Source organism: Ictidomys tridecemlineatus, chromosome 1 (assembly GCF_052094955.1).
Source record: "Ictidomys tridecemlineatus isolate mIctTri1 chromosome 1, mIctTri1.hap1, whole genome shotgun sequence".
In the NCBI taxonomy this organism is placed as follows: Eukaryota; Metazoa; Chordata; class Mammalia; order Rodentia; family Sciuridae; genus Ictidomys; species Ictidomys tridecemlineatus.
The window spans coordinates 29,125,849-29,153,376 of NC_135477.1; the positions used below are offsets into that span (position 1 = coordinate 29,125,849).

Consider the following 27,528-nt stretch of genomic DNA (forward strand, 5'->3'; position numbering starts at 1 on the left):
GGTTTATCAGGACATGATCCTATCATGAACAGAAAAGCATCTGTATATGCTTCAGATTAGCCAAACTCTCAAGGACTAATGGCTTGCTCTGGGCATACAGCAGGAAGAGAGTGGCAAGGCCACTGGGTCAGTCACCCAAAGCCCAAGAGGATGTGATCCAATTGAGACAAGGCAGGCAGGATGGGTAAGAATAGCTTCCACTGTTGCTGACTGAGCACCAGCGGGACACCGGGCAGCGTGCACACTCCACTTAATCTCCACAGCTGCGCTACGATGCGGGTACCAGGAGAAGGAACCGAGGCACCAAGAGGTTAAAGGACACAAACACAAAGTAGTAGACCTTGGATCTAAACTCTACCTTAGTCTTATATTCAAACTTTTGCTCTTAGCCACTAAAGAACAAAGACTCCCTTTATAGAGGACTCTGGTCCCAGTTAGCAAACCAGAGTTTACTCCATCTGCCCAAGTCTCTGGACCTTTAAACATGATCCATATGGTGAGCACCATCCCCAGAGACCTCCAGTAAACCCCTACAGGGCCATAAGAGATAGAACCACATGACACATACAGTCTCTTGTTGGGAGATGCTGTGTCAAAGCAGACTCTCACACACGCCCCTACCTAAAACTGTGCCATGCCCGGCTAGAGAATTATTGTATATCAGCAAAATTTTGTCACACTCTACTTTTCAATATTTTCCATTTTAAAAACACTGTATTTTTCCAAACCTAAAATACTGAATGCTTTTCAAACATCACATATGCCCCAGTCTCCAGAGATTGAATTCATTCCTACCCCCCATGACCGTCACTACTCATAGACAAAAAGAATTTACCACCAACATTAGAAATGTCCCAGTAAGTATAGAACGTGTGGCACAGGCCACCTTGGGAGCATTTCAAGTACACTCAGAATAAGATGGCACTCTGATCTAAGTGGGTATATCACAGAGGAAAGCTAAGGGGTTCGTCTGCTATTCCTCCTTCAGAAGTCCCTATGTAAGGATAATGTAAATGAGGTTTTTTTTTTTTTTATGGGTTCTGGGGATGGAACCAGGGCATCACACATGCTAGACAGGCACTGACCTACTGAATTACACTCCCAGGCCTTTTTTAATCTTATTTTGAAAAATATCTTGTTAAGTTGCCCAGGCTTGCTTCAAACCTACAAAGCATATACCTCAGCCTCCTAGCTGGGAATACAGGTGTGCACCACCACACCCAGCTTCAAAGTTTTTAAGGACTCAGGAAGACATTTTCCCTAATGTATATTGGGACGCAGGTGGGATAATCCACAATAAGAGAAATATTCTAACTCCTACTATCCAAAAGTTCTCTCTATTGCTTGGGGTATAAAAAAGAGCCAACAAAGCACATCTCTGAGAATGACATGGTAAAGTTTCCTATCTGGGTTAATGACTATTTGCAATAGGAACCTGGGAGAACTTGAGGTCTAAGAGGACTTTGGAGATCCCTATTCCTCCGACCACTCTCCTCCCTCAGTAGGAGGCTAGTAAATGACCATGCTAGAACGGCCATGGGAGTCAGGTTATAGGCTCTAGTTCCACTTATTGATGATGTAGGCCAAATTACATAACTTCTCTTGGCCCCAGTTTCCCTCTACTGTGAGAGAATATGTATATAGTGTACTTCGTTGGGTTAGTATAATAAAATGAGACAATACAAGTATGATGTTTAGCACAGTGCTGGAAATAATGTGACAATGCAAAATATTTTTAAAATGTTAGTTTTATTATGTCTACTATTATGACTATTCCCCTGTAGGAATTTAGGCAGCTGGAAGGGCAGTCCAGAGGCACCTGGCAACCTTCTCCTCCTCATTTCGTATTTATTGTCACAAGTGATGAACTCTGTGGCCAAGGACAAGAACAGCTGGGCAGGCCAGGGAGATGCACAGCTGCTGTGTTTTAGGGAAAGCAATACTCTCAGGGGCCGAGCTGGGGAGCGAGCTGGCAGAATACAAAATCCGGCCTGGGCTGGGGGAGAGAAGGCAACTCCTACAGAGGCTCTCTGGGAAAAATGGACTGAAATAGCCAAAGGGGATGCAGGTGGAGAAAGACATATACACTAAAGTCAGCCTGGGTCACAGGAAGGCCTTCCTGGAGAAAGCAAGCTACAGGTGAGCCAGAAGGAAGCACAGGCCAGTGAGCACATACAGGAAGAGCAGGATGCAGGCAGCAGAGGAAAACTGTGCCCCATCTTCAGGGAGAGCAGCTGGGGAAAAAGGACAAGGCCTCCTGACATGGAAAGGTCAAGATGCAGGGAAAGGAAGGCCACAACTTCTCCTCTGCTTGACCTTGGGTGCTCCATTCAAGCCCCTTCCATCTCTCCAGATTCAGTAGGCCCCCAAATTTAGTCAATATTCCAGTCACCGCATTACCTCTGTCCCCATCCGGGTCCTTTCCCTTAGGTTGGTGGCAAAACTGGATACAGGTTTCATCATTTCCCCTTTTCCTGGTATCTTGGAAATAAAACAAGAGCACTCTGGTTTTCTCTGTGGGGAACAGGTCATGGAGGCCAACTGGAGCCACACTGGAATATCAGAGGTTAAGCTTCCCCACACTCAGGCCCTTTCCCAGCTCTTTTTTTCTTAGATGACACGCATAGACTCTCCCTCGTGCCTTAGTCCTGCCCCTGGTCACTATATACACACAGCAGCTATCAGGATAATCTTAGAAGTCACCTGGAGTTAAGAAATCCTACATGTAATTGATCACTCAGATGCCCCCAGACTCAAGTTCTAGACAGATGCAAGTCTCCACATTATCCCCAGGTAATACACAGTGGTGATCCATCTGCCCAGGAGTATGGGGAAGCTCTAATAGAGATGGCATCATGTCACAGCCCAGGTTCAGAAGGTCACCACACAGGGTCATCACACATAAGGCCATGGTAACAAGACTTCCTGTATCTGTGTAACTTCCTATGCACAAAGTATTGTCACATATATAATCTTTGACATTCCCCACAACTCTGAAGGGACTGGGCAGATATTATTCCCATTTTGAAGAGGAAGCTGGGGTGACTTGGCTGGGGTCATAGTTCCTAAGATGCAGAGCTGGTGGGCCTGAGACCCATTCTCAAGCAGTTTCACCCTTCACCCTAGGGCCTCCCTTTCAGCTCTGAAGACGCTTCTTCCCAACCTAAAATGGCAACCACGAGATCTCCAACACCCTACTGCTCCTTAGAAGGAGTAATTTCTCCCCCTCCCAAAGTCCCAGTTGTCTCAGCCCATGCCCCTACCCACTGCCTCTCATTTCTCTGGTCTGTACTCTGCTTCAGCCAACCTATAATCCAATCCTGTGAACTTCCTCAACGGGGCTTCCATCTACCTTGCACTTCCACTCCCAACCCTTGCCCCTCTGCCTGGAGCACCAGGCCTCCTAGTTGGCCTCCATTTTTCATTCTGCCCTCCCCCTCCCCTGGTCATCCTTTGTGTCCTATGAGTCTAGAAGTGCTCTTCCAGGTCCCTTACATGCCCCTGTCCACAGGTTCCCAGTGACTCTCCCTCACTCCTGTTCCTCAGCCTGGCAGTCAAGCTGCCCTTCAGGGGCTAGGGATATGGCTCAAATGGTAGCGCGCTAGCCTGGGTTCGATCCTCAGCATCACGTACAAATAAAGATTTAAAAAATAAATATTAAAAATTCTCTCTCTCTCTTTAAAAAAAAAGAAAAGCTGCCCTTCAGGCTGTACCTTTCCCTGCTCCCTCCCCAAAGTACTTACTGTCAGGCCTTCCCTGCACCTTTGTTCAGGCTAGAGGGGGCTCTCCTCTGTCCCATCTCCTTCAAGGCTCCATTCTCCAGTGTCTGCAGCAACCCGACCAGAGACAAGGAGGAGGCGTGTTTCTTAATACCTGCCCCACACTCGGCCCTGAAGGGGCAACCTCACTTTCAATGCAATCCAGTCCCTGCTAGCTGCCTGTACCACGGTGGTCCTGCAGGGGGAGAAGCCAATCCACAGGCTGCCAGGACCCTGGCACTGGTATGCTCACCTGTGGAATAAGCCAGTGAGTAAAAGAAGTCTGGGGCTGGGGAGAGGGAAGCCAAAAGCAGGTGCTCGCACAAAAGCAGAGAGGCCACATGGCCCCAGAGAGAGCTACCTCCTCTCCGGTCCCAGACTGCCTTCTAGTCCCAGCTCCCATGGGGTTAGCTGCCTCACCTGCTACCCATACTCCTTCCCTGAGCCAGGCTCCTGCTTCTTGTGTAGAACACTCGACATTAGGCTCGGGGAGCACCGTCCCTTCCTTCCAACAACCCAAACTGAAGGAAACCTGTCTTACACAGCAACTAAGCTCTGCCTAGAGTACTTCTTTCAAAATCTCCTTGTGTGGCTATTACATGTTCCACACACACCCGTTTCCCTCCTAGGGACCAGAGCTCCATATTGAGGCTGGCAGGAGCACAAAGCTCTAGGACTGTCTGACCAGGTCAAAGTTCTCCTTTTCATGAGCTACTCCCAATCTGCACAGTGCTTGGAGTGGCCCCTTATCAGACCTGTTTTGTCTTGTGAGACCCTATCCCCTGGGTGGGAGTTGAGCACACTAAGGATGAAGACCTTACCCCAGCAGACCCTCTCCCGTGGGAATACAGACTTTGGACTGTGAGGCCTTAGTCTGTCCAAGTGTGGTTGGAACTGTGCAGGAACACCTGGGACACACTGGCCAAGGACAAACAGGGAAGCCAAACTGTAGAAAAAAGAGGGACGCCAAAGAAGAAAGCTGAATGATGGAAGCAGGGGGTCTAGCAAGGTTTTCCAAGGCAGCAATCCAACTTGTGGGGTCCTTTTTGCTTAAGCAAGATTCAGTTGGTTTCTGTTACTTGCGATCAGGGGGTCCTAACACAGCTGGGATCTCCCTCTCACATTTCTCCAGGAATACAAAGCAGGCGCTCCACCAACACTTGCTGAATGAAGGAAAACTGGCCCCAGAACCTGGCTTTCCTATTTCTGCCAAAGGCACCATTGTGCTCTACAAATACTCTCTACATAAAGTGTGTAACTCAGCCCCAGGCAACTCAAATTAAATGTGCTTTCCTTGCCTAAAATGCATTATATCCTCATTTTCATCTCTTCTTTGGGGCATACCAGCACTAAAAGGAGCAGGCCAGAAATAACAGCCCTTCAAGTGCAGGCCAGCAAGCTGAACTGAATCTGCAAGCTCTGTGCCATCCCCTGGCTGTCCTACTACAAACAATTCTGCCCTGAGATTTATGCCCACTGCCACAAGTCTAGTTTACTCAGGATGACCATCACAGTCTCTAAGAAGTCACAAAGCTAGGAATCTGGCAGATTATGCCAGAGACCATACAAGAAGGACAGCCTCAGAATCCTAAGGCTAGAAGAAACCTCAAGAAAGTTGTCTTGCCTATTGGTTTTCAAAGGACCCCAAGACCTAAGAGGAACCTCCTGGGGACACATTTCCCCAGGCTTTAACCAGTGATATGTCCATTGGTTGTACCTATCACGCTGCCTTGTGTTCTGCAAGTGTTCCAGTAGTTGAAAAAACTACAGAATCCTGTTCCAAATCAACTCCTTCATCATTCAAATGAGAAGCCAGAGACCCAAAGTATTACACAGAGAGGACATAAAGGACTTCCCCGGTGGCTGCTCCCTGCCCCTACCACACCCCCATTGGACCGGTGCTCATTCCGAGGTGACCCCGCTGGCATCAGCGGAAGGGCGATGCTAAACCGCTTGAACAATGTAGAGTTGTCCTGATGCTAGTCCTTCGCTATATATAGTTTCTCCCCTGAAATGACCTCATGCAGCAGAAAGGTTTGTGGTGTGGCAAAACTGGCTCTGTGTCCCCAACTCCAGAGGAAGAGAACTGCTAAATTAAGTGGGGGATAAATGGGAAAGATGAGTCTGCAGGAGGGGGAGGACTTCAGGTGATGAGTAGTCAGCAAGCTTTTGAGATATTTCTGGAGAAATTCTTGCCTTTGACCCCTGTGCAACATAAGGAAGGGTCAATCTGGCATTCTCCATGTGGTGGATAATGAAACAAATTCCAAGTTTGGGGAGTGAAGCCACTGCAGCATAACAGGCTCTAATGCTGCCCACTCATTAGATGGACATCAGATGCCTCTTCCTAAACCATTCCGTTCATCTGAACCCCTTGCACAAGAACCAACAGGGGCTCCCATTTACCCAAATGCCCCCATTTAGTATGCAAGAACTTCCACAATCTTGATTACTCAATTGATTTGATCCTATTGCCTAAAAGAAAAGCTGGAAGAATAAACATCAAATGAGACTGGAAACTCTGGGTGGTGTACAAGGACTTTCTTCTTTAGGCCTTCTTGTATTGTTCACATTTTTCACATAAACACACATGCATTAGTTTTATAATAAAGAAAATCATACTTCTCTCCAACCTGCACCCCTTACTCAAAATCGCCAATCCTCCTACAAACTGTGCCCACTTACCCCTAAGACTACTCTATCCCTATCCTACCCCAGCCTCCAGGAACAACTTGGAGACCACCATCCACAGAGGTCTTACTTTTTTGGGGGGTGGGGGTATTAGGAATTTAATACAGGGGTGGTCTACCACTGAGCTATATCCTCAGGCATTTTTAATAAATTTTTATTTTGAGACAGGGTCCCACTAAATTGCCCAGGCTGGCCTAGAACTTGTGATCCTCCTGTCTCAGCCTTCCAAGTATCTGGGATTATAAGCATGCTCCATACCTGGTCAGAGGCCCACCTCTAAATATTGAATCCACAGGAACTTCTCCCATCTTAACTCTATCTGAAATATCTACATGATGCCTTTGTCTCAACCTGTCTACGTTGTATGATATAGCACTTGTCTACATATTGTCTTGTTTTTTTGTTTTTTTTTTTGTTTGTTTTTTTGTGTTTTTTTTGGTGATGCTGGGGATTGAATCCTGGGCGATGTGCATGCAAGGCAAGCACCCTTATCAACTGAGCTATATCCCCAGCCCCATATTGTCTTGTTTAAAATGGTATCACATCTTTGGTTATGCTTCCTCTTCCAGGTATATCATAAGTCATCATGCATGGTGCAACAAACATGTATAATGTGTTCACAAACAATTTCAGGAATGAGGCAGGATGAAATATTAAGGCACACAGACTATCAATTAAGTCACCAATACTACCTCTGAATGCACCTGCACTGATCAGTGGCTTGACCTCTCTGAGCCAGTCCCCAAGTTCTTCCTACTGAATTACCCAGCAATACCAATTCCCTTCCCGCAAAAGGTAAGAATGGATTTTGAATATGCCTGCCAACTTCAGTTGTTTTGTTTTTGTTTTTTGGGGTTTTTTTTTTGGTACTGGTGATTGAACCCAGGGGCACTTAACCTATTGAGCCACGTCTCCAGCACTGTTTTTTAAATTTATTTTGAGACAGTGTCTTGCTAAGTTGCTTAGGGATTTACTTATTTACTGAGACTGGTTTTGAACTTGCCATTCTCCTGCCTCGGCCTCCTGAGCCACAGGGATTATAAAATCCATTTCTCACTGTGTGACCCACCTCCATACAACCCAGCCCCACTTCAGTTTTGAAAATGAATAATTTCACCTCTAAAACTGAGGCCCAGATCCACCCCACAACAAGGGTTCCCATCCATTCAAATCTAATCTAGCATGGGATATGGGCATCACAGGCAAAACAAGGCCCTGAGGCTGAAGCCTCTCCTTGGACACTGCCTCTGGGCCATGGCTCCAGCAGATGAATGCCCAGGAAATGGTATTATCAACAACAGAGGCTGATTGTCCCTGCCCAGGGCTTCAGGAAAAGAATCTGATGGTCAATGATGGGCCAGCAATCTAGGCCTTGCATCTTCCATGGGACATATGGCCAGCAGGACAGAGAGGCTCAGTTTCAAACAGGAGGGGCTAGCTGCAGATGACAAGGATTCCCCAGTAAATATAGCCTTCCTTCTGCCTACTGACCCCAAAGACTACCCCATTCTGTCCCTAGAGAGAGAGCCCAAAAATATAGAGAGCCTATAAATGTAGGGATTTCTTAAAAAAAAAAAAAAAAAAAAGTCATCTGGACCTTGCGAAAAACCATAGCAGTGATAAGTTTCTAGCCAAATTAGGCCTCCTGTTTCCTCACAGCCAGGCCTGGACTAGGCCACAACAATCTCACATGGAGCTAGACCTGGGTGAGTTCTGAGGTGTGCAGAACTGGCACAGAGTACAGAGGAGAGAAGGCGGGGAGCAAACAGAGGAGTCAGCCTGGGGCATAAACACTCTGTAAAAGTGCTGTGGGCTCCCCTGGGAATCATGCCCTAGGCTCTCCTGGCCCCTTGGCACTGTGTGTTATGATCTGCCTGGAGGAGCTGGGAGTGGAAATGGGTTTGGCAAAACAAATCACAGACGCTCTAGTATTATTCAGTCCATCATATAGCGAGCTGCTGAAGGAGAGGAACGGCCCTGCCCTGTGCTCCCACTTTAGGCAAAGGACACAAATGTCAGAATCCTGTCAGAACAGCAACACTTCCACTTTCAGGAGTCTGAACTTCTCTAAACCTCAGCTTCCTCATCTGTAAAATGGAAGTAACTAGGCTTTTATTAGCGTGTTGGTAATTATGTCCACCTTGCAAGGCCCAGTGAAAACTGAAGATACCTAGCTGAGTGCTTCCTCCGCACATGGCGGGTGACTAATAAACGGTACTGCCTTTGGTGATGATCATTTCTGGAGTTGCTGGGAGAGCTTGGGAAAAGGAACACTTGTGCCACATCACAGTCTATTTTAGGGGGATAGAGCACTTTTGCTAAATTACACACACACACAAAATCAATGTTATATGTAACATCCCATATATTATACATAATATCCCATATTTGCTCCCTCTCCCAGGTAGACCATAAGTCATCATGCATGGTGCAACATACATGTATAATGTGTGCACATATAAATGCAGGAATGAGGCAGGATATATATATCCCATATATTATACATAATATCCCATATTTGCTCCCTCTCCTGCCTCATTCCCTCTCAGGAATGAGGCAGGATATAATATATCCCATATATTATACATAATATCCCATATTTGCTCCCTCTCCCAGGTAGATACATAAGTCATCATGCATGGTGCAACATACATGTATAATGTGTGCACATATAAATGCAGGAATGAGGCAGGATGAAATATTAAGGCACACAGACTAGTCACCAATACCACCTCTGAATATATCTGCACTGATAAGTGGCTTGACCTCTCTGAGCCAGTTCCATATAGGAGACATGTGGTCTGTTTTTCAGACACTGGGTGGGATTTGGGGAGGTAGGAGAAGGACAGACCCATGAAGGTTGTCACAAGTGTACTTTCTGGCATGTTCAGAATGTGTAGTGCAAGAACTGGCAAAAGTAGAGTACCTTGAGTCACAGGTGGCAATGATGTCAGTAAACCAGCTATACCTGTTTAGGGACCAGTGAACCCTTTGTTAAGATTGAGTGAGGTTGGAATGGCATGGAAGGCTGAGAATCAAAAACAGTGGTCTAGAAACCAAAATCCATTTCTCACTGTGTGACCCACCTCCATACAGTAGAGGAAATGTCACCCAGCCTCTCTCCTAAACTGAGAAAAAACCCGCTCAGCAACTATCAGGATGAGATGAGTGTGTAGAAGTGCCTAACAGTGCCCACCACCACAGCTAGTGCTCAGTTGACAGTAGCGCAAAATAAATGAAAACCAACAGAACTCGAACCTCGGTATGGAGGCTGCTCATCAAGTGTGGAAAAGTGGCCATCACATGGATGTGTATCACTAGCTCCTCCAAGTTCAGAGGATTGTCATAATGATTTGAGTTACCTATGTAACTGACCATGAGTTTCACAGAAGTGCATAAAGTTCTAGGAAGAAAGTTCCAGCATACTCGGAGGTTTTCTGCCAAGCTGAAGACAGGCCTCAGCAAACTGAGGGCACTCGCCAGCCTTGATCCACTGGGTGAGAAATATTTGAAAATGTGCAGAGATAACCTAGAAAAGTGGCTACTGGTTGTTGCTGAAGTCAGCATCAAGAGTTGCAGGGTGTGTTATGAGTGATTTGTTACAAACAAGTTCTCAAGTTTTTGTGAATGATTCACATTTTTTAAAATGAAGCTAGATTCAAGGTTATCTCTATAATAATATCATGTCTTACAACTTGCTTCCCAATTGCATTCCTAAATGAACAAAATGATAAGAATGGTAGATAATCCAGTACACAGGGAGGAAGTTTTAGGTTTGTTTTTTTTTTTTTTGTGCTAGGGATTGAACCCCTACATCCCCATCCCTTTTTGGTTTTTATTCTGAAACACAGTCTCACTAAGTAGCTCTGGCCTCGGGGATTACAGGCATATGCTACAATTTAGGCCTTGCCTATGAACTCCACCGTCTATGAATATCAGCTGGTGGCCGGATGGGTGAAGACAGCTGGCCTAAACGCAGTGCCAACAGCAAAAAACAATAACTAACATTTATTATGCATTTTTTAGATATATTTTTAGTTGTAGATGGACACAATGCCTTTATTTATTTTTATGTGGTGCTGAGGATTGAACCCAGTGCCTCACACACACTAGGCAAGTGCCCTACCACTGAAGCTACAACCTCAGATCCTTTATTACGCATTTAACATGTCTCAATCACTGTTCTCTACATAGGTAACTCAAATCTCCATTTTACAGATGAGCAAACTAAGGCCCAAAATATTTACAAACAACTTGCCCATGATTATATAGTTAATGAGCTGAAAGGACTGGGATAAGAGAATATAAATGAATAAAATACTTACCATAATTGTCATAATCACCTATGGCCAAAAAAAATATTTTTTTAAGGGAACTATTTTATAGGCCAGACACAATGGCACACACTGTGATCCCAACAACCCAGAAGGCTGAGACAGTCCAAAGCCAGCCTCAGCAACTTAGGAAGTCCCAGTCTCAAAATAAAAATAAAAAGGACTAGGGATGTAGCTCAGTGGAAAAGCGCCCCTGGGTTCAATTCTCAGCACCAAAAAAAAAAAAAAAGAATTCACAGAAAATAAAAAAGAAACCAAAACTATCTTATAAATGTCCTCTTTGAGGGCTGGGATTATGACTCAGTGGTAGATCACTCGCCTAGCATGTGTAAGGCCCTGGGTTCGATCCTCAGCACCACATAAAAATAAATTAAATAAAGATATTGTATCCAATTACAACTAAAAAATAAATATTAAATAAAAATGTCCTATTTGAAAGGCCTCAGATTTTGCAAATCAAAGGAAGCTAACGCATGCTCTGCATTTGTTACCATTTGTGACCAGAATACGATTTCCCAGGTTGGAGTAACAGAGACAGAACTCTGCTCCTCCCAACATTGAGGATGAACAAAACTCTGTAGAATATAAGCCATCAGAAGAACCAGGATCTCTGCCTTGGTTATCTTCATTAACAACCCTCCACCACCATTTGCTAAGCATCTACTATGTTTAGGCACCAAGATCCCTTCACACTTATCATCACATTATCCTTGGTTACTGTCAATGGTAGACTCTTGTCCTACTTTACAGATGCAGAAACTGAGGCTCTGCCCTGAGGTTTTCTTACTGTGGTGAAGCCACTGCCTCCCTATAGCTTTTGCCACTTATTAATAAATACTCTTGATAGTTTAACATCTTTATCGAGTCCCACTATGTTCATTTGTAAAAGAGGAAAAGTGATTCCTGCCCTGCTTACCAAGATGGCTGTGGGGATCAAATGATAAATAATACTTGAGAAAGCACTTTGAAAACTACAAAATGCTGAGCAAAGCAATGGATCGTTCCTCTTATTAATTACAAAGAGTGACACCTGATTCTGCAAGCATTTTGCTAACGTGACTCTCCCCTGCCTCTTTTCCCTGGGGAATTGGGGATTAATTCAAAGTCTGCAGAGCGTGGGCACTCCTTTCTTCTAGTCCCTGGCATCTGGGAGTTGGAAAGTGAAGGTTTGCTCCAGGAGAAGGAGGAGGAAAAAACAGTATTTGCATTCTACTGGTGTTTCTCTTTAGGAACACAGTCTTGGCTGGAATTTTATTGCCTCCAGCACACTCAGCCCTCAAACAGCAGTCAAGGCATATTTACAAAGCACCTACTACGTGCCAAGCACTTTGAATCAAGATGATGAACTCCTAGGGCTTCTACCTATAGCGGTTATGATCTGGGGGGCAGGACATCAGAATAGGATAGGACAGCAACAGGAGGGAGAGGTGGCTACAGTCCTTGGGAGTTTTGCAGACTTCACAGCTGACCTCTGGGGGCACTTTTCATGGGTGGGCAGGGCTCGAAGCATAAGGCAATGAGCTGTGGCACAGGAATTCCAGTCAAAGTCCTCAGGCTGGGTTCAGGCCATCTCTTCTCAGCACAGTGACCACCAACAACCACTTGACTTTCCCAAATGTAAAACAGGGAGAACAGTTCCCACGGGTAAACTGGGCAGACTCAAAGACATGATGCTTGAGAACAGGCCTAGCAAGGTGCCTGAAGGTGCTCAACAATAAACTCTCATTGAAAAAACATCAACAGTAAGAGAGTTAGTTCCCATCTCCCCATTCTGAGGACAAACTTTAGTGGCCAAAAGCTTGGGTACTGCTGTCTACAAGCTATGTGGCCATAGGCAACAGAAGTTGCTTTTTTGAGGCTTGGTTTCTTTGCCTGTAAAAAGGTGATAATAGCATCCCTGCAGGGTAGTTGTGAGGATTAACCTGGATCCTGTACCTGATGCTCCCGGCATGTGGTACATATTGCAAAGGTGAGCTGCTGCTAACTGCATCTCTTGAAGCCCTCAAAACAACAAGCCCACAGGTGTTCCAGGCTGCTTACTGGTTCATGGGTGCCTGGGCTTGGGCTCACTTACCCTCAGGTCCTGGAACCAGGCTCCCAAAGGAAACAGGAACCAGCAAGGAATCATTCTGCCTAGGTCCCTGAAAACAACACCCTGATATTGTAACGAAGAGGCTCCAGGGAGAGAAGTTGAGGAGCTGAGGATAATGAGAGGTGTGGATACACATAAAGAGCTCAGTCTCCCTCCTCATGGAGGGAGGCTGAGGCAGGAGGATCACAAGTTCAAGGTGGCCTCAGCAACTTAGTGACATCCTATCTCAAAAAGAAAGAAAAGATAAAACAGACCAAAACAAAAAGCAACAGAAAACAGCAAGCACTGATGAGGACGTGGAGAAATTGAAACCCTTGTGCGCTGTTGGTGGGAATATAAACTGGAACAGCCATAAAGGAAAACAGTATACTAGCTACTCAAAAAATTATAAGCAGAATTACCATTGTCCAGCAACATTATATCTGGGTATATACACCCAGAATTTAAAGCAGGGACTAAACAGTTATTTGTGTACCCAAGTTCATTAGCAGCATTATTCACAGTAGCCAAAAGGTGAAAGCAACCCAAATGTCCTCTGAGTGATGAGTGGATAAATAAATGTGGTATATACACACAATGGATTATTAGGTTTTTTGTTTTTGTTTTGGGTGCCAGAGATTAAACCCAGGGGTGCTTAACCACAGAGCCACATCCCTAGGCCTTTTTTATATTTTTTAAGAGACAGGGTCTTTCTGAATTGCTTAGGGCCTCGGTAAGTTGTTGAGGCTGGCTTTGAACTTGCAATCCTCCTGCCTCAGCCTCCTGAGTCACAGGGATTACAGGTGTGCACCACCACCGACGGCATCACTTTTTTTTTTAAAGGACATTCTGATATGTGCTACAATATGTATGACAACATACTGAAGACATGTTAAGTGATTAGCCAGTCACAAAAGGACAAATTTTGTATGATTTCACTCATATGAATTTTCCAGAATAGTTAAATCCATAGAGAAATAAAGCAGACTATCAGTTGCTAGTGGCTTGGGAAGGGAGAAATGGGGAATTTTTATTTAATGGGTACAGAGTTTCAGTTGGGGAAAATGAAAAAGTTCTGCAGACTGTGTTGAATACACTTATGCTGCAAACACGCACACTTTAAATGGTTAAAAGTAAATTTTATTTTATTTATATATATATACACACACACACACACACACACACACACACACATATATATATATATATATATATATATATATCAGAAAGAAAAAAAAATACAAAGAGCAACCACTGACTTCCAGGAAGAAGAGAGCAAGGAGTACAGGTGGAACAAGAACCCCAAAAGTTCAGTAGCCGGAAGCCATTTAGTTTCAGGTCCTTGGCCCTAGTCTCAGAAGCCCAATCCTCACTCACACTATTATAAGCCCAGTAACCAGGCAGGAAAAGCCTGAAAGAGAATTAAAAGCCCCTGCAAAACACACATACCCCAATGTTGCTGCATGGGTCCCTCCGAAATGGGCTTGCCCCCAGTAATTTCCTTGTCCACACCACCAGTTCACTCCCCACCCCCACTCTCTTCTTTATGAGCTAAAACTTTTGAGAGAAAGACCTTTTGTGGTCCCCATTACCCCTAAGTAGATGCCTGGTCCACTCAAGTGTGAACTCAATGACCCAAGTGGCAAAGAGGAGGTTGTTTTGTTAAGTATATTTGGCTCAGAAACATATCAATCATTTTAGAAAGATTCCCATCCAAAAAAATAATTTTTTAAATAAACATTTTATAGTTTTGCTCTTTAAAATAAACAGCAAGCTTCAATAATATGGTCAGAAAAGATACATATTTGAATGTAAATATCCTATAGCTTTGTATAGAAACTTTCTAAGTTCACTTATCATCCAGGGTCTCACTTGATTCTTACCATGTCTTTGAGAGGTGAGGAGGGAGAGCCACCCAATTGTACAAATGGGGAAACTGAGATTCAAAGAGATCAAGAGGCTTGGCCAAAGCCACACAAACAACTAGAAAAGCCCAGAGAGCCAAAGTCTCATTTTTTACCAGATGCAACTCAGGGTTGAGACTTCACACTCAAGCAGACCATAGACTATGAAAGTACTTACAATCAGTGTTAGCTTATTTGATCCTCATATTACCTGGATGAAGTAAACTGGAAATACTATTTTTTAGAGGATCAATTAAGCATGAAACCTGCCCAAGATGACCGCTCAAGAAAGTGGCAAGATGACCACTCAGGAAAGTGGCGAAGGCTGGGCGCAATGGAGCACACCTGTAATTCCAGTGGCTCAGAGGCTGAGGCAGGAACATTACAAGTTTAAAGCCAGCCTTGGCAACTTAGGCCTTAAACAACTTAGTGAGACCCTATCTCAAAAGATTTTTAAAAAAGGGTTGGGGATGTGGCTCAGTTAAGTATACCCCTGGGTTCAATCTCCAGTACAAAAAAAAAAAGAAAGAAAGAAAGTGGTGAAGAAGAAAATAGACCCCCCTCCCTTTTAAATATACTTGACCTTGACCACTTCTTACAATGTCTTGACCTCAGCACAATCAAGACTTAAAGCAGCCCATAGCGTTTTTATACAGGTTGCACCATAGTTCTGTGAACTAGGCAGGGAGCAGATATATCTTTGTTCTCTTTTTAATAGCTGAATAAGAAAAAAGAGGTTATAGAAATCTTTAGGTCCTTTTCAGCTATGATTCTAAAATTCTATGATTCTAAAAATTCTCCAGCAAATTGATGGGCAGAGAGGCTGGGATCCACTCAACTTCCTTCCTCACATTCTATTAGACCAACCCACTCCTGCCCTGCCAGTTATGGACTACAAACACCACATGTACCACAGGTGCCCACTGTTACACAGACATTTCACATGTGTATGTGAAATGACAAGAATGTGTCACTGCCTGAGTGGGATCCTCATAAGAGGCCTTCACTCTAAGCTCTCTAGCTTCTAGCCTCAGCCCCAGGATCTTCCAAGCAAGATGTTCATTCCCAAGCCCCAGGGAACCATACCTCAGGTACTGGGGACCTCATCTGCACCTGGGGTAGAAAGATGCCACTTCAGGGAAAGAACACCACTCTGAAGTTGCAGTTAAGGTCCCTTCACTAGCACAGCTGCCCTAACACAGGAGGGCTGGCTGAACTCCTAAGCCAGGAGATCAATCATGTATGCCCACCTTTGCTCTTCTATGCATCTCACCAACAAGGTTTATACATGCTAATTTCATCCACAAAATACTTATTAGGCACCAACTATATGGCAGGCTCTTGGTCCAAAAGATTAAATCTCTGATCACAGGGAATAAGGGGAGGCAGCCAGGGTCAGATGATGATATGAACTACAGAGAAAGGTGAAAAACCTTCCTGGAAGGGAAGCCGACACTGGGCTGAAGAGAAAGAGGGACTCATTCAGGCACTTGGAGGTTGAACAAGGGGATGAAGAGCAAGAGATGCTTCAGAAAAGAAAATGAGCAAAACTCATATTGTGACTTCCAAGCCAGTACAAAGACTTTGAATGAGATCCAGAGTCACAGGAAGGGATGAGCAAAGGAGTAACAAAATCTGACTTAAGAGTTTACAGCATCACTGTGGCTGCTGTGATGGAAATTATCTGTCAGGAGACAAGGGAGGAAGTAGGAAGGTCAGTGAAGAGGCTGACTTAGGGTGAAAGTGGTGGAGGCAGAGAGTCAGGTTCAGGATACACTAAAGGCAACACCAATAGACTTATCAATTAAATGGATGTGGGGTTTGAGAGAAAGGGAGAGGTCAGCGATGACTCCAGAGTTTAAGGGACTGGGCAACTAGAATAAGGAATTCAACCTTCAGAGATAGGAACAATTAAAGGAGGAACAGGGGTAGAAGCAGGATTCATTCTGGCTTAGACACATAAAACTGAGAGACCTTGTGGATATCAGATTTGTTGAGTAGGCAGCAAATCTATAAGGCTGGAGAGTTGGAGAGGATGGTAAGATTATAAACTTGAGCATCTCCAGCATATATAATATGTAACCGTACGTATAATCATACAAGATTCACATAGACCATGTGTAATTTGTCTGTATGTTTACTGTCTGTCCCCACAAGACTGTAAGCTCCCTGTGGCCAAGGACCTTATCTATTTACAGTCAGCAAGGTACAGGGCACTCAGTAAATATTTATTGAGAAAATGGAGAAGTTGCCCAATTACACCCTCAAGAATAGCCACACTGCCCACAAAAGAAGCAGACTCCCTGCCAAGCACAACCAGCCCCAAACAGGGCCCTGGGTCTGTACACCCAGAGCTTAAGATTCCAGAACGTAAATGGATACGCCTGGCACATCAGAGTCAGATATTTGGGTTTCAGCCCTGCCACATTCTCAAAGGGTGGAGCTAGGCAAGAGACTTGCCTGTTCTACTACCTGTATTTCTTCTGACAGTGGCTGGGAGATGGGCTGCTCCACCAGGTCACAGGTAGAAATATTGATCTACTTGGGGTAGATGTATACGCTGGCAAGCGCCCCTCCAGATCCTCAAGTATTCACAGAAGCATGCAAGCACACCCAGCACCTGGAGAAGAACCTACGCCTACCGGGGGTACATTCAGAGAAGCAAGAGAAATAAATAATAAATGGCAACAATCCAAAACTTGATGAGATGAGAGGACCTTTTATCCAATGCAAGAATTCCTGACTAATGGCAGGGATTCACCTGTCATGTAACTGAGAAGATAGAACTAAGGACAAAAGGTGGCATTATAAGGCAATAGATTTCACCTCAATTACTCCAGTTTTGAACAGTCACCTTTATGAAAATGATAAAACTGCTCTAATGACCTTGTTTAATTTCCTGCCTGAGATATTGGAAGTGTAGCCCAGAGAGGCTGGACGAGTTGCCCAGGATCACTGAACAAAGAACCAGGACTAGAATTCAGGTTCTAGCTCTCTGCTGAGGGTTTCTTCCCATTAAATGAGTGACAAAGAAAAGGCGAGGGTTACAATGGGAGCAGGGGAGTTAGTTTCAGGCATTAGTCTTTTTTCTTTTTCTTCTTTTTTTTTTGGTTAGGGCTTGAACCCAGGGGCATTTTTCCACTAGCTACATTCCCAGCCCTTTTTTATTTTTATTTGCACTTATTTTTCTAAATATCTTTTTAGTTGTAGTTGGACATAATACCTTTATTTTATGTATTTATTTTTATGTGGTACTGAGGATTGAACCCAGGGATGTGCATGTGCTAGGCAAGTGCTCCACCACTGAGCCACAATCCCAGCCCCATTATTCATTTATTTTTTAATACCTTTATTTTTGTTTATTCATTTTTATGTGGTATTGAGGATTGAACCCAGTGCCTCACATGTGCAAGGCAAGTGCTCTGCCACTAAGCCACAACCCCAGACCCCCTTTTTATTTTTTGAGAGAAGGTCTCACTAAGTTGCTGAGGCTGGCCTCAAACTTGCAATTCTCCTGCCTCAGCCTCACAGTTGCTGGGATTACAAGTATGCTTTTTTTTCCTTCTTTCTTTTTTACAGCACTGGAAATTGAATGGAGGGCTTCACACGTGTTAGGCAAGTGCTCTACCACTGAGCAACACCTCCAGCCCTATACATTAGCCTTACAACATGAAACTATATCCTTGTCAAAGGGTAAGCTGCAGATGTTAAAGGAATGCTAGATGCATGCTGTGAAGTTAAGAAGGATTCTTTCCTTGTACCAAATCTGTGATCCTACAGAGTTCCCCAGAGCTTTGGACTTTATGAATAACGCTATTCATAGCAGGACCATGGAATTAAAATAACGATTCACTAGCAGGCAAAAAAAAAAAATGCAGGTATATACTTCAGTAAAATGTTTACATAAAAAATTCAGGTGGCAAGGTGAAGTTCGGTTAGTTTTCTAAAGTCAACAAATATTGAGTGCTTCCTCTGTACAGGTCTCTGTGTGCTATGTGCTGAGTATGTGTGTGCATGGTCATATGAATGAGAGACAGAGACAAATACACAAGGAAAAGAGAAAACCCAGGTCTTCAGGCTTGTAATGTGGTTGCTGATACAAGACTATGAACATCAAAGAAATGACTAATAATATGGAGTAGATAATTATCAAGTATGTGGCATAGGTAATGTGTCTGCAGGAGTTCTCTGAAGAAACAATCACTTCTGCTGGGGGCGGGTGGGGGAGGTTGTCAAGTGGGGCAATCAAGAAGGACATGGGATTTGAGGTGGACCTTGAAGGAAAAAAAAGGTCTCAATAAGAAGAGGAAATGGATGAGCAAACACTAGTGGCTCATGAGAAGATAAAGAAATAAGTCTTACAAGGACTAGGCCAGATTTGAACAGCCTTGAAAGAGCTTGTAGGATTGAGAAGGTGCAAAAATGTTTTGAATATTGAAACTACAGGGTTTAAAACATGTTGATTTAACAAACGCCTCCTGAGAGGACACTGTGTGCAGGTATTTGATGAATGACTGAAGGCGAACTTGCCCTTGGTGGGGAACTCACTCCAAACTGGCAGAAGAGGTGGACTTGAGATGACAAGGGCATAAGTCATTTGGGAAGAGGCATGTCTGAAGAAGAATCAGCAGGCCCCAGTGACCAACTGGATGGGAAGCAGAGGACAAGGAAGCACAGACTCACCAGAGAGAGTTCTTCAAAGAACAAAGTCAGGCAACTGAAGAACAGAAGAGTAAAGGGAAGGTAGTTTAGGGGAGATGCACAGCTTAGTTTTAGAGGTGCTAAATCTTAGAATATCTATATCACGGTGTCCAGTGGGTGCTGGATATGTGGGTCTGGGGTTTCAGTTGAAGATATTGAGATGTAGGGATCTTCCCAATGGACAAAGTGTGGGATTGAAGAAGATTTCTCAGGGAGGGAGTGTAATGAGAAAAAACAGAATGTCAAACTGAACCATAGATGTTCCAACCCTAGGTAGGTAGAGGGATAGGAAAGTGGGTAGTGGGTCAGAGTGATCAAAAAGGAAAATCAAGACAATCTAATGCCAAGAAAAGAAGTGGGGGAGACTTTCAGTGGAAGAGGGTTGTCAACAGTGAAAACATGCTATAAAATCAAGGACTGAGCTTATAAAAAAAAGTTGAAGAATGAATGAATGAAAAGGAAGCCTTTGGGTGTAGAATCAACTTTCCTCAGTCAGAAGAATGGCCAGGGTTGCCCTCAGACAAGATTTTAATGTTAAGTTTTACCCCATTCTTCCTATGAAAACACATTTCTTCCTGCACAAGTCATCCTGTCCACCACACAGACATCCTTCACTGCTTCCCCCAGGTCTCCCCCATTCTTTTTCCCAGTTTCCGCAATCCAAGCAACACACCTTTGGTGGAGAAGTAGACAGGAAACTCCAACTAGAGTTTCTACTTCATTAACAACTGTGGCTGTGGCTTCTCTTACACAAAAGGGTATGTGGCAATCAGGTAGAAGAGAAGATGGGGTTCTAGCCCCAGCTGCACTACTAACCAGCTGTGTGACTTTGGAAGTTACTCAACCTCTCTGAATATGGACACTTACATAGGGGGAATGTAGGTCTACCAGAAATCTAGACAAGTTTCAAAGGCTCCTTTGACTCTAAAGTCTATTTTATCATTCTCAGAAGGGTCCTTGCAACACCTTCAGAAAAGGAAGGGACTACAAGACTCAAAACGACTGCCAGACCTCTTCCCGGGGTGAAGCGCCAGGATAGGAAGGTTGTACCAAGAAAGTGAGACTGCGAGAGACAGTGCTGCCCAGGCCTCGCGGATCACCAGCGAGCAGATCCCACTCCTAGTGCTGGGAAGGATCCCAACAAACCTGAGGGTGAGTCTCACCACGCACCCCAGCTCTCCTAGACTCCCAGACGGCCAGGAGGCTCTAAAAAGCCCTGCGGGGAAAAATAAAGATTTCCTTCCCAGAGTCCTGAGCTGCTTTTGCAAGTCGGATTCCGGCAGACACGATCTGCAGCCCGATAATGACACAGTCTTTGCAAGGAGCGACTGTTCTCTCGTCTTGCTCGCTCAGAGTTCTGGGGCCGCCTGGCTGCCCGCGCCGCGCCCCGACGGGCCGGCGTCCGACCCCGGCCGGGGCTGCCAGGCCAGCGGCGTCCTCACCCTGGCCCCCTCCCTCCGTGGCCCCACTGCGGTCTGCAAACATTTCCTGCCCCTGCCCCTGCCCCCGCCCCCACCAGGAGCTTCCCAGTTGGAGCGAGTTGGTCTCACAGCCGGGTCAGCACTTGCGGTTGCCCCAACTCGGCTCCCCTTGTCACCCCCGCCCAGAGGAGGGGGTCCCGTCCGCCTCCGAGAGACATCGAGGAAGCCCAGGCGCCGCGGGAGGTCGCTCGGGAACCCCAGGGCTCCGGCCAGGAGGGGGACAACTGGCGGGGAGTCGTGGCCCTGTTCACTTTCCTGGCGTTACCTGCTCGTTTGCGGGGGTGTCCCGGGGCGGCCGGCCTCTCACGGCGCTGTCTCCCCACGCAGTTGCCCATGCTGGCTCCTCAGCCGGTCCCCATGCACCGGAGGCGGCGGCTGGCCGACTGCTCCGCGATCCTTCCCCGGACGGCGGCGTCCGGGGTCAACGGCTCCTGCCGCTCGGCATCGGGCGCTCCCGGATCTCCCCCCGGGCGCGCTCTGCCCGGCGCCGGCTTCGCCACAAACTTTGCGGGCCAGGGGAGAGAGGGAGGTGGCCGACTCTCAGCACAGTCCCAGGTGGCCGGGCCAGGGGGGCCCGCGACGGTGCCCGGCCAGAGACCAGCCCCGCTGGAGGGGCGGAGAGGGGGCGGGCACCGCCGCAGCTACTCAGGGTTCGCTCGGGGCTCCCAGCTGGGGCCGGCCCCCCGGAGCCTGTCACTCACCTGCCTAACCCCGCCCCAGCCCGGCCCAGCTCTCTTCCGCCGGCTGGCGGTGCCCGCGCCGCCGCCGCCACTCGCCCCAGGTGCGCATGTGACTGACGGCACCGCCCCTCGGGCCGGGCCTGATTTTCTCATTGGCTTCCCCCAGAGTGCGCACCGCCCCCCGGCCCCACCCAGCCAGGTACCCGCCCCTCCGCCGGTCTCCCGGGGAGTCCGGCCGGGAATTATTCGCCCTCAATGGCCCCCGGCTGCGTGCCCAGCAGGCTCCTCCCCTCTCCGCGCCACCGCCCCGACCTCAGGCCCCGCCCCTCGGGGAGGGGCAGTCTCGTCCCTCCCTGGAACTGCCTGGCCCGGAGCCGGCAGGCACGTGATTCAGAGAGCGCCCCGCCCCCTCGGCCTTCGCCCAGCAATTGGCTCAGAAGGCGCGTGCGCGAAAGATCTCTCTTTTACCACCTCCTACTTCCCCACCCACCGTCTCGGGTACGCGTCATGGCTGCCGCCGCCGCTCTGGAGGCGGCGGCGCCTACGGGCGCCCTGTGGGGCCTCGTGCAAGACTTCGTCATGGGTCAGCAGGAGGGCCCCGCTGACCAGGTGGCTGCAGGTACGGCTGGCAGCGACGCGTGGCTTCCACATGGCCGACTAGAGGGAGCGGCCTCAGCACCAGCGCGGGGCGGGAAGGGAGTGAGGGACAGAGGTGACTTTGAGAGATTGGTCTTGGGCTACTTGGTGAGCATCGCGAGCTTGAAAGCCATAACAAGTAGAGTTAGTTGCATCTTAGAGCGCCTGTACATTCCTCATCGCCCTGTAGTCAGTGATAGAGAATAATTACATTTCACAAGTAAGGAAACAGGCCCAGCGAGGGAAGGAGACTTGCGCAGGGCTACCGACCAGGTAGGAGGGGGAGCTAGGACTCGAACTCCTCTCCATATCGGAACCAGGTGCTCGCGCCACGAGACGGTGCTGTGTGATGTTGACGTGGGGAGATGGATGTTCAGAGGCATCCGCTCCTTTCGCGAGGCATCCTGGGAGTGGTCAGTGGCCCCTCTCTGACTGGCTGTAATCCGAGGGAGGAGGAGAAGAGGAGCCAGTCTCCGGGGAATTGGAGATAAGGCTTTATTCCGTGCCTTAAGAGTTCTCAATTAATTTGTTTCACGACTTTTTTGTGTCGTTTATTTTCTTCCCAGATCTCTAGTTTTCTACTTTTGACCAGTATTGAGGAATCTCTTAGTTTAACACTCCAAAATTTGAACAAAACAAATTCCAGGCCACTTTGGAATTCTGACTTAGCTCTTTTAAGGGGGGGGGGGGCAAACCTAAAACATTATCGAATGTTAGGCCTTCACTTTCAAGTTTAATAGCATACAAAATGAGTACAGATAAGATTTTAAAAAGTATTTATTTTGGGAGGTTTTTGCATGCTTGGGGAAAAGTAAAGGATATGTTTCTCTTGCAAATTGAACAGATTAACTTTTAGGGTGAGAAATGAATAATGAATCTGCTAGGAACATAACACTGATAATTTGCAATATTAATTTTCATTCAAGTCATTTCACTATTATTGAACACATATTAGTCTCCAAATATGGCACAAAACAAATGAGATTAGATCTGTGACGACCAAGAACATATAATGTGGTTGAAGAGACAACCATGCTCTAAGAGGTTTGTGCAGGTTGCTTTGGAAGCATCAGTGGACAAATGCCTGGTGCTGCCACTAAGCTTATCATATTACAACTTTAGAAAGTATAGTGTGTTATCAGGGCTTACAATTAATATGTACAGTGTGTTGTCAATGTCATTTTTCCAATGTTTTATTATGAAAATTTTCTAACATTCAGCAAAGTCTGAAGAATTTTATAAAAAACACCTCATCACCACCTAGATCCTGCCATTAACATTTTTCTGTAATTTGTTTTATCATGTACCTATCCATTCATTTAAATTGTGAGTATCAGTATGCTTGTCTCCTATTTTGGCATATCATTGACTAGGATTTGTTTAGGATTTCTTTTGGTATAATGTTTATATCCAATGAACTACATATTCAAAGTATATATTCACTGTTTGTAGCTAAAACAATCTCATCCACTACCAAGATAAGGAACATTATTGTTGGGCTGGGGATATAGCTCAGTTGGTAGAGTCCTGCCTCACATGCACAAGGCCCTGGGTTCAATCCCTAGCACCACACACACACAAAAAAAGAAAATTATTGTTATCTGTAACTTTTCTTTCAAATTTATACATTCTGAAAACAATAATTTTTGATTCAGAACGCTTTGAAAAGAGAGCTCAGGTTTTTTTTGTTTTGTTTTGTTTTTTTGTACCTGGGATTAACTCAGAGGTGCTTAACCACTAAGCCATATTTCTAGCCCTTTTTTATATTTTATTTTGAGACAGGATCTCTCTGAGTCACTTAGGGCCTTGCTAAGTTGCTGAGAAAGGCTTTGAATTTGCAATCCTCCTGCCTCAGCCTCCTGAGCTGCTGAGATTACAGGTGTGCGCCACCATGTCCAGCTGACAGCTAAGTTCTTAAAAATATTTTTGTAACATAATTTTATTTATGCCTTAAAAAATGGCCTAAAATGTTTCCTACTTTAACTTGGCTCATCTATCTCTCTCTGTAATAGTAGACATTTTGTAATTTAGTCTTCTAAAAAAAAAAAGAAGGTTGTTATAGAAAAGTAGTAATTGATGAAATTGAAAAGATTTGATGGGGTTGGATTATGCATAACCTTGGCTTCTAGGCCAAAGGATTTGAATAGACTATTGTAGGTAATAGAATCATTGTAGATCCTTAAGCAAGCAGAGACATAAAATGAAAGCAAATTTGGAAAGGATTAAGTTAGTATCTCCATCTTAGATCACAACCATAGTTAGGGTTGTGGAAGGTTGACAGTTTTTGCTTTCTGATCCTCCAGCCTGTGTCAATCTCTGTTAGTGCTAAAGGGACCAGCCAGCTTCCTGTTCAGCCATTTGTGGCAGCAGCCTCCAACAAATTATAAATGCAGAAGGAACACTCATGATCACAAATGCAGATGCCATCAAATTTGTTTTGCCCCTAGGGAAGTTTCTGGTGAAAGTAGGTGTCAGTTATAAAGAAGGAGCAAACAAGGGAAGGGAAATGACCTGGAAGCCCAAGAGTTAGGACCTCTCCTGAAGGTGTTCAGAAGCTGCCACCACTTGAAGTAAATCTTCATTTTCACCATTGCTTTCTTGGACCTTTAGTTCCCAGCATCCACCTTATCCCCTGAGTGCTATCATTCCCATTACCCTCCACTACTACTGATCCAAGTTAGATGTTGGAGTCAAAGTCTAGATTGAGTGGCCACCCCCCAGATATCTCACACTTCCAAATCTTTATAATACTTTTTTCTCAACCACTCATCTACTTATTAGGAGAGTTGTTTAGTAGCTGTGTCTGTGCACATCTCCAAATAATACCCTTCTCTACCACCAGTATCTCCTAGAACTAATATAAGTATATAAACAATAAAAATTGCTTTATGTAGCCATGTGTGGTGGTCCATGCCTATAATCACAACTACTTGGGAGGCAGATCACAAGTTTGAGGCCAGCCTGAGAAATTTAGTGCAAGACCCCCGTCTCAGAACAAAGTTAGAAAGGGCTGGAGATGTCAATGGTAGAGTGCTTGCCAGGCTTGCATGAGAATCTGGGTTCAGTTCCCAGTACTGGGAGAAAAAAACAGCCTATGTGAATGGAGTGAGAGATGTTGAAGGAAGAATCTGAAATTTGAGGTCAAACCAGTTTTGAGGCTTAAAAGAAAGGGCCCAGAGTGTTCCCAAAGTTTTAAACCTGAGTATGAAAAAAAAGAAGTATTTTGTCCAAAAGAGGAAGTTGGAAAAGGAACTGATTTGGGAGAGTGTGATTTTTGGACATGTTGAATTTGCAGGTGGTGAATATAATTTTTTTCCTTTCAAGTTATTTGGATTTTCCTTTGTTTCAATCTTCATTATATTATTTTTTCACATTTGTAGTTGCTAGGGGTGACCACTATTCATGAAATGAAAAAAATGAGTAAAGAATAATAGAACAGGAGCTGGGGTTGTAGCTCAATTGTGGAGTGCTTGCCTAGCACATGTGAAGCACTAGGTTCGATCACCAGCACCATGTAAAAATATATAAATAAAGGTATTGTGTCCATATACAACTAAAAAGAATATTTTTTTAAAAAAAGTAGTACATAGTTTGGAGAAATGTCTGTGCATCAGCAGCAGAAAGGGCATTTGAGAACTTGATTGGAATCTAGTCCTGAGAGATTTTTCTCTCTCTGGCTCATATCAGTCCTCCCGCATCACCCCAGACCTATCTGCACTGCCTTGGGCTGCCACTACAGATTCTCAAGAGACTGTAACTCCATCAGACAGAGATCCAATTGTGCCTTCTAGGTCAGTGACCTCATAAATACTCCTTTGAGGAATCCTCTGTGTCCCACATGAATCAGTTCCCTGCTGAAGAAAGTAGGGAGCTAGGAAGTGCTAGTAAGTCCATCTGTAAAGAGTAAATCTTGAACATATAGGGGAAACTTAGGCCTGCCTAGAAAAGGAAAAGAACTTTTATTTTTTTTCCCCATAATACCAGGGAGTCTACCCTTAGGAAAATTATCTTTATTAGCTTCTTTCATCCCAGAAGTCCCGTGTATAATTAATAGTATTCCCAGGTATTTAGGTTATTTTCATGTGGGAGTACTTATAGTGGCAAAAGAATTAATCACTTAAAGTTAGTAATCTTTGTCTGTAAACCCAGGAATATTACTTGTTTTTTTTTTTAAACCCAGTATCTGTTTCTATCACTATGGTGACACTGAAATAGTTAGGCTGTGATTGATGTGTTTTGTTCATTTTGTGTTACTAGGGATTGATCCCAGGGGCATTTTACCACTGAGCTGAGATGCATCCCCACCTCCGCCTCCCATACTTTATTAAAAAATTTTTTTAGTTGTAGATGGACACAATATCTTTATTTATTTATTTTTATGTGGTGCTGAGGATTGAACCCAAGGCCTCACTCATTCGAGGCAAGTGCTCCACCACTGAGCTACAACCCCAGCCCCTCCCCACCCCTTTCATTTAATTTTTTATTGGTTCTTTTTAGTTATACATGACAGTAGAATTCATTTTGACATAATCATGCAAGCATGAAATATATCTTGTTCTAATTCAGAACCCCAGTACCTCTCCTTCCCCTTTCCTGACTCTACTCCTGCTCTCTTCCTTCCCTTTTTATTTTGAGACAGGATCTCCCTAAATTACCAAGCCTGACCTTGAACTTGAGATCCTCCTGCCTCACCTTTCGGAGTCTCTAGGATTATAGGCATATGTCACCTTATCCAGCATTGATTATTTTAATGTCACTCTGCCCCACCAAACTGTGGGCTCCTTAAAAGCTCCCTGTCATTGGGCATGATGTCACACACCTTTAACTCCAGCAACTCAGTGGCAGAGAAAGGAGGATTGTAAATTAGCCAAACCTTGTCTCAAAATTTTAAAAGGGCTGGGGATGTGGCTCAGTGGTAAAGCGCCTTTGGGTTCAATCCCCGGTACCAAAACCAACAAAAAAACCTCTACAAAACTCCCTGATATATTTCTTTTCTTTTTTTCTCTGGTACTGGGAATTGAACCTAGGGGCACTTTACTACTGAGCTACATCCCCAACCTTGTTTGTTTTTTTTTTTGTTTTTTGTTTTTGTTTTTTTCACTTTGAAACAGGGTCTCACTGAGTTGCCCAGGATAACCTCAGTTCTACTCTCTCAGGTATCTGGGATTATAGACATGTGCCACCACACTTTATTCCCTGTCTGTATTTATATCTTTTTTTGGTGTCACCCAGGGGCACTTAACCACTGAGCCACATCCCCAGCCCGTTTTAT

The 27,528-nt window shown here is 45.1% G+C and overlaps 2 protein-coding genes across 2 annotated transcripts in view; one reads left to right on the forward strand and one right to left on the reverse strand.

Annotated features, from left to right (window-relative positions):
* Ubtd1 (ubiquitin domain containing 1) overlaps positions 1 to 21,714 on the reverse strand; it is a 54,223-nt gene extending 32,509 nt beyond the window's left edge. The window contains exon 1 of the mRNA XM_078031972.1: positions 21,206 to 21,714. Coding sequence (XP_077888098.1) covers positions 21,206 to 21,275 — 70 coding nt within the window. The 5' untranslated portion in view covers positions 21,276 to 21,714. The remainder of the gene's footprint in view (positions 1 to 21,205) is intronic.
* A 366-nt stretch (positions 21,715 to 22,080) lies between these two features.
* Mms19 (MMS19 cytosolic iron-sulfur assembly component) overlaps positions 22,081 to 27,528 on the forward strand; it is a 29,051-nt gene continuing 23,603 nt past the window's right edge. The window contains exon 1 of the mRNA XM_005335265.3: positions 22,081 to 22,239. Within this exon, the coding sequence (XP_005335322.1) occupies positions 22,128 to 22,239 (112 nt within the window). The 5' untranslated portion in view covers positions 22,081 to 22,127. The remainder of the gene's footprint in view (positions 22,240 to 27,528) is intronic.